Raw genomic sequence first — 7,392 nt, 5'->3', positions numbered from 1 at the left:
CAAATCCACTATTTCTGAAGATAAATATTCTCTCCTCTCCTTTCACTGTTCTGAAAGAGAGGGATCCAGTAAAATAAAGTCCTGCAAAGCAGTATTTTTCTCTGGTGTATATGTGCTTCTCTGCATGTGAATAAATTTCACAAATGCAAATTAGAATGTAGTGAAACTGTATGGAAACAGTCAAGGAGTATTTGGGTGTCCTGAGTCAGACAGTGAAAATGAAGGACAGTTTCAAATTAATTTTGAAATTTTAATTTGAACTTGCTGAAGCATTCACATCAGCATGTTATCCAGTATTAAGGAGAAGTAGTTCCATTAATCAGTGCTTAATGTATTTATTATAGGCATGCACTCATGTCTTGCCTTCCCCAGAACAAATGTTTTTCTTAGGTGTACTTAAGGTATGTTTTCCCCATGTCCATTTATTTGCAGTTTGAAATTTTTCATTTCTCTCCAATACAGCTTCATTAATAGCTTCCTAGTGTATGAAACAGGTGTTATTTTTTAAGGTTTTAAAAAGATTTCACCGTACTTTTATTACATTAGTGTGTATTATCAGCATTGTCATTAGTTGTCCTCATTGCCAGTGTGCTGAGGGAAGCATTTGATACTAATCTATGAAGTGCATTTAAAGAAATGTCTGGTGATATAAGCATTAAACCACTTACAGTGTTTTCAGATAAAATCTTTTTTTTTTTTTTTAATTTTTATTTTATTGTTTTTTTAGTACATGCATCATGAATGAATCTGCCTCTAGTGGAAATGGTCAAGAGTTTGATGTATTTAGTGCTATGGATTGGAAGGATGGCATAGGTACTTTGCCAGGAAGTGATCTAAAGGTAAGATATGTAATTTTTTTATTAAGTGAAATAAAAATGTTAAATGCCAAAATAATGCATTTCACAAGCTGGTGCGTAGGTATCTGCTTTTATGAATAAAACATGAATCTGCAGCTCTGAGTTAAGAGATTGTAGCCTGTTAGCTTTTAGCTCTGGAGTTTCTTGATTCAGTTTCTGATGCTGGCACAGACAGCTGTCATCCCCGTAGGAGCACATAAATTAGCACTGCTATAGACAGAAGTAATCAAGTGCACAAAATCCAAAAGAAATCTCAAAAGTTCAGTGTGAAAATTCAGTCCACTTAGAGCATTGTATTACTGTATCACTAAGAATCTTTATACTGTCATTGACTCTCACGATCTCATGGTCTTAGATCTTTTTATTTCTGAAAATATTTTTGCTGTGCTTTTGTCATGTGGGTGCCTAGAAAAATGAATAAAGCGAGTGCTTCTGAGCTTGGCATAGTTGAGAAATTTGAATGATACTGGAATAGTACTGTTAATTACATTTTTCACACTGGTTGTATTTACCGAAGTAAATTGTTATAATTTTATTTTGTTTTCAAAGTATTTTATGTATTGTTTTAATTTATCTGATCCTTTTTACTGTGCCATCAGAAGGTGTCCTCTGCTGTGTTAGCTAAAAATACAGTTTCGATATTAAACTTTCTTGTACCTATTTCCTGTTGATTATAGTAAATATTTTCCTATCATTCCATTTAGAGTAACATTGATGAGGTTTTCTCATAGTTTATTTTTTAAAAGGAATCTCAGAAGAAAACGTGTGTTTTTTTAATATCCCTTAGTGCTTGATACAATTTCTGTTGTTGAAGTGAAGAGTCAAAAAATGTTTGAAATTCAGGACGTACGTTTTGAAAGCATGTGTGGTTGTTTGTTTTTTTTTTAATTTTTAATTTTTTTTTAAATCGCAGAATCATAGAATAGAATCACAGCATAATTTTCTTTGGAAAGGACCTCAGGGCACCACCTCTGAGCACCCCAGACCTCAGGCCAGCTTAGGTCAGGTTGCCCAGGGCCTTGTCCGGTACAGGTTTGGTTATCTCCAGGGTTGCAGATACCACAGTCTCTCTGGGCAACCTATTCCAGCATTTGACCACCCTCATAGTGATTTTTTTCCTTTTAAGGATACTTTGTTGGAATTTCGCGTTTTGCAGTTTGTGCCTGTTGCCTCTTGTCCTTTTACTCTGCACCTCTGAGAAGAACCTGGCTCCAACCCCTCTATATCCTCCCATTAACTACTGGAAGGCAGCAGTGAAATCTCTCCTTCTGGTCGTAAGATCGAGCAAACAAGTTTGCTCAGCTTCTCCTTGCATGTCATCTGCTACAGACCTTACTTGTTTTGGTGGACATCCGCTGGACTTGCCCCGGTATGTCAGTGTCTTTCTTGTACTGGACACAGTAGTTCGCATATGGTCTCATCAGTATTAAATAGAGGGGTATAATCAATTCCCTCGACCCTCTTGCTAAAGCAGCCCTGGATGCTCGGGTCAGCCTTTGCTGCCAGGGCACATTGCTGACTCCCGTTCCACTCGTAGGTTGTCTTCTGCAGAGCTGCTTTCACGTAGTCAGCCCCGGGGCTGTACTGGGGCACACAGCTCTTCTATCCCAGGTGCAGGGCCTTGCGTGTGCTTTTGTAGACCTTCACGAGATCTTGTTAGCCCATTTCTTCAGCGTGTTGAGGTCTTTCCGAATAGCAAGCCTGCCCTTCAGTTTATCAGCCACTCCCTCTAATTTGGTAATTTGCTTTATGCTGCCTGTACACATATAGAAGCCTTTCTTGTTGCCTCTGCTAGTTTCTTCTCCAGCTGAGCTTTGGGTTTCCTAATTCCATCATTGTACACTACAGCAGTATCACTACATACCTTCTCTATATAGCGTTTCCCTTGTTTCACCACCTGCTTACCTCCTTTTCCATTTGAACTAAATCAGGAGTCCCTAGTTCATTGATGTTGGCTGTTATCCACATTCATTTAACTTCTTGCACACTGGCATGCATCATTCTCCTGGTGTGAAGTCCCTGGAGAGATATCCAGATTTCGTGGGCCTGTTTACTCCTTAAAGCAGTCTTCTGTATGATCCTGCCAAGCAGATCTCTGAACAAGCCAAAATCTGCCTCTCCTGAAGTCCAGTGCTGCTGCTTCAGTATTTGTCTTGCTCGTTTCTCTCAGGATTTCAGACTTCACCATCTCATAGTGGCCGATGCCAAGGCTATCATCAGCCTACACATCCCTGACCAGTTCTGTATTTTTTTTAAAAGTCCAGGCTTTTAAAATTCCTTTCTATTTTAATAAGCAACATTGTGTGAAAGCCAAATGTAATATTGAAATGTTTGAGGAATACAAAAGGGAGCAATGCAGGAAAATATAATAATCTCATATAAATCATTGGTACGTGCTTTGTTGAGTTCTGGTTACCCGGTGTCAAAAGAAACAAAACCAAAGCAAAGCTTGGGTCATTAATTAGAGGAATGGGAAAGCTTCCGTACAAAGTGAGGGAAGGGACTGGGAGGTGTAGCTGAGGGTAACTTCAAGAAATCATGTAAGAAGATTCTTAACTATGTCCTGTTCAGGAAAGCATGAGCTTCATTTTAAGGTTGCTCTCCTGGTTTCTTTATTTGTATTTGGAAACAAACAGGTATTTGATTTTTGGACAGAGATTCTTTCTTTGGTCCAGGCATTTGGGAAGATGCAGTCAGAGGTGTGATAGTAATGTACCCAGAGTGATGAAAGATACAGAGAGAATTGGCCAGGCAGCTCATTCTGGTGTTTTTTTGTTTTTGTTATTTTTAATACAAAAGCCAGGGGTTACTGGATGAAATTAAAATGGAGCCATTCTAACACTGACTGAAGGAAGAACGTTTTCTAACAATGCAGAATTAGCCTGAGGAGATCACTGGACCAGGGAGCATCAAGACTCTGTGAAAGACTAGGCCTTTATATAGATACCAAAACAATTTGAGCTGTTAGAAAAGCAAGGATTTTTAAGCTTTCAAGCTAATTGTAACAACTCATTTTTCAGGGCTGTTTCTAAATACTGATGGTTAAAAGGGTGACTAATCCCTTGAAACTGCAAATGTGATCGTGGAAGATATGTTATGCTCTTTGCAGAATTCTCAGAATAGGGTTAATGTGGATGATTTACCTGAACTGTCCTGCTAACAGAGTATTTTAATACTGTGTCTTGAACCTAAAGAAAATGGCCTTACATAGCAGTTACTTCTTGTAAGCTTGCACGTGTCTTTCAAAGATTATAATAGATTTGAAGATACCAAACTATTGCCATGTATTTACATTGAAATGCAATTGAAAAATTCAGTGAAAACACTGTAGTAGCAAGATGCACAAATCCAAAGATTCTATTTGTACAGCTTGGTAATAGATTAGAGTGCCTGGGGTTTTTATAATAAATAATAAGCAATAGCTGAACTATTCATTGCAGAGAATGTATTGCTTACATTCTCACATTTAGTTTTTTCTATTCATACAAATGTTGGGAAAAATTGTCTTTGAACATTCTGATTTGGTAAACTGTATTGTATGAGTGTGTTTTAAGTTAAACGTATATGAAAATGTTGAAATGCTGCTTTCTAATACAGAAGTTTTGGGGAGTTACCTACTTGAAGTCCTTATTTTTAGTTATGCAAGTGATACGGCATTTGCTTGTCTTTACTGCTTGCATGATGAAGTTTCATGCTTATCTTTACATAGGCACTTTTTAAGAAATCTCTTTTCTTGTGTGCTGTATTAATATCCATCCTCCTCAGATTTTCAGGCAAGTATATCTGAGCAACCATTCTTTTTAAGAAACGCTTCATTTTTGTGAATGTAAGTTCCTCTATGAGTAAAAACTGGTAAACAACTATTGTAAGTAGTGTAAAATGCTTGAAACATTTACAAATAACTTTTCTCAATATTTTCTTATAATTGCTTAAATTTAACTTTTCTTATGATACAGAACAACAACTAAATCAGAAATAGGAAATTGCATTATTTCTTTTTGTTACGAAGTTCTATGGGCAGTTTCATGCAGGCCAGACTTTACTGAGATAGGCTGCACGAGGGGGCGGTCACTTCCCAGTCTAGTCAAAACAAGGGAGCCCAGTCAGATACCAAGCCTCTGTTCTCAGCCATGCCATGGTCCCTTATGTCTTCATCTGTTTCCATGTTGGTAAAATGCTGAACATGTTCTTTTCCTGTGATTTTGGGCAGTGTTAATTGTTACGTTTTTGTCACTCGTAGTTGGAGAAGGCTGTGGAAATACATTCTCACACAGATTTTGTTAAAACTCTTCAGCAAAAATAGTCATAAAATAGTTAATACTTACTGAGTGCTGCTTTGAGCATGCTGTGTGACAGATAACTAGTGAGTGGTTGTGGAAAATGCTAGAATTTCAAATTATGCAGGGGGTAGGGAGAATTAAAAATTGTTCAGTATGATGCACCGGAGACCAAGAACAAAAATTTTAGCATTGTATATTAGTTCTTTCAAGATGTTTAAATAAAACAGAAAACTTGAATTCCAATAGAGTTTAAAATAGTTTACAAATTACAGAATGTCTTCATGTGGCAGGCTAAGTAATGTATGCTCATCTGAAAAACATCAGTGCTTACCAGTTACTCTGCATGGTGTGAATGTAAATGTGAAATACTCTTTCTTTTTCTTTTTTTTTTTTTTTTTTTTTTTTTTAATCTCTGTGCTGAGTGCAGGCAGTAACACCATCACTCCAAGATTTAAACGTACTCATTAAATTGGAAAAGCTGTAATAATTTACAGTTACTTCCTACTGCAGTGACAGAAGTTTATGAAGTACGTCGTAATGAGTTTTCTAGTGTTTGTGTTTGGAAAGTGAGCTGTTACATACTGCATGGACAGAGTTTTGGTTATTATTTCCAGCTTGCAAATTGTACTTGAATGGAAATAAATAAATAAATAAATTTGATGATGAAGAAATTAACCTGTAAATAAAGTTGGGCAGCTAATATTGTAGGAGACTATAGTAGTGAAACGTGAATGGTGGAATAATGGTCAGTGGAGCTGGGTATTGCCAGCCCTGCTGTAAAGAAGGTAACAGTGTTTCAGTGTTGTGTTTTTTGGATGCATCAGTGCAGCAACTCAAGGCAGTAAAGTACATACTTCCACCTGCCTGTTCTGAAATTGCGTTCAAGCTTGCTTGAGATAATTAACATTTTGAAAATAACTTATTTTTTTTCTCACATGATTATATGTCAGAAGTACCGGTAGTGTCTCAGGCAATAACTAAGTACGGTGCTTTTTTAGTGCAAAGCTATTTCTGTCCTCACACAGTGGCATGTGCTGCACTTTGAATCTGGGGAGGCACTTCTCTCCCGGGGGAGAGTCCTTGAGAGTGTCCGTGGGAAACGTCAGCGACCGGGAACCGGTTAAATCCCTGTCTCCACCAGGAAGGTGTTATACCAGGGAGAAGATAGATTCCCTGCAGGGAAGCTGGTAAGAGGTAGTACAGGCAGGAGAAAGCAAGGCAGAATAGACTTTCTCTGACCACATGTGAGCCCCAGCAGACGTAACTAGTGGCGTGGTCTTTTCCACATGGCAGTAACTTTCTTCTGTTGCAATCCAGTGTAACTAATTAGCTCATGCTGTGCTTCATCGCCATAGATTTCTGGTTAAAACTTTGCATTGTCATAAAATGATTTTACCTTATTTAAAAAAAGAAAGACCAAAAAGGAAGTTTCACTATTAAGAACTCCAAAGGCAAGAAATGCTGGAATTAGGTTTGCCTTTGGGTCTTTAATTGGGCTTCCTCATGTGTAGTCATGGTAGAGTCTTCATTTAAGTGATCACATGCTATTTTACCACAAAATCTACTGTGTCATTTGCTGCAGATGCTGTTAGACTTGTAAATAACTGGGCAGAGGATTTCAGGAGGGAAAAGGAAGTTTTGCGATTAATGTAGGTAGATCCCACACAGGAAAGCTTAGCGCTGCGCTTCCTTCTACCACAACCTTCCTGTGTGGTGCTGAACAACTCACTGGTACCAAAACTTTGGCTGGTAGCCATTCATTTTTTATTTGTCACTTGCTTGGGTTCCCCATGAGATATTAGCATTTGGTATTTAGAAATATTTTGGCCAAAGTAATTCGGAGCCACGGTTGCTTTGTGGGTCAACTTCTGGATCAATAAGCATCATTTTGGCAGGCCTTGACTTCCAGCTCTGTCACTGATTTACGTGTTACCTTAAGAAAGTCTGTTTAGGTGCAGTTTCCTACTCAAGTGGAGATAATAAGGCAGACGGAGTTTGCAGTGGAGAGAAATAATTGAGAAGCCCTCTCGTACTAAGGTAATTCTTGAGCACTTGGGGCGGTGGGGGGGGATTGGAAGAGCCTGAGGAGTGTCTAAGAATAAAGTAGATAAACATTACTGCAGACAAGACTGAGGTACTGGTGGTTTGCTGGAGAAATGTCAGTCTCTCTGGCTAAAGGTATATGTATTCTGATGGTACCTAAGCTTTCAGTTCAGAAGCGATGAGAGGATGTTCCTTTTTTTTTTTTTTTTTTT

General features: G+C 38.1%; 1 protein-coding gene across 1 annotated transcript in view; it reads left to right on the top strand.

The window, feature by feature from the left end:
- The first annotated feature begins 731 nt into the window (after positions 1-731).
- L3MBTL3 (l(3)mbt-like 3 (Drosophila)) overlaps positions 732-7,392 on the top strand; it is a 77,152-nt gene continuing 70,491 nt past the window's right edge. Inside the window, exon 1 of the mRNA XM_010574707.1 lies at positions 732-839. Coding sequence (XP_010573009.1) covers positions 738-839 — 102 coding nt within the window. The 5' untranslated portion in view covers positions 732-737. The remainder of the gene's footprint in view (positions 840-7,392) is intronic.

This window comes from Haliaeetus leucocephalus, unplaced genomic scaffold, assembly GCF_000737465.1.
Source record: "Haliaeetus leucocephalus isolate CR32 unplaced genomic scaffold, Haliaeetus_leucocephalus-4.0 Scaffold450, whole genome shotgun sequence".
Classification (NCBI taxonomy): Eukaryota; Metazoa; Chordata; class Aves; order Accipitriformes; family Accipitridae; genus Haliaeetus; species Haliaeetus leucocephalus.
The sequence above is the reverse complement of the archived record's forward strand: the minus strand, read 5'-3'. Positions and strand labels throughout refer to the sequence as shown.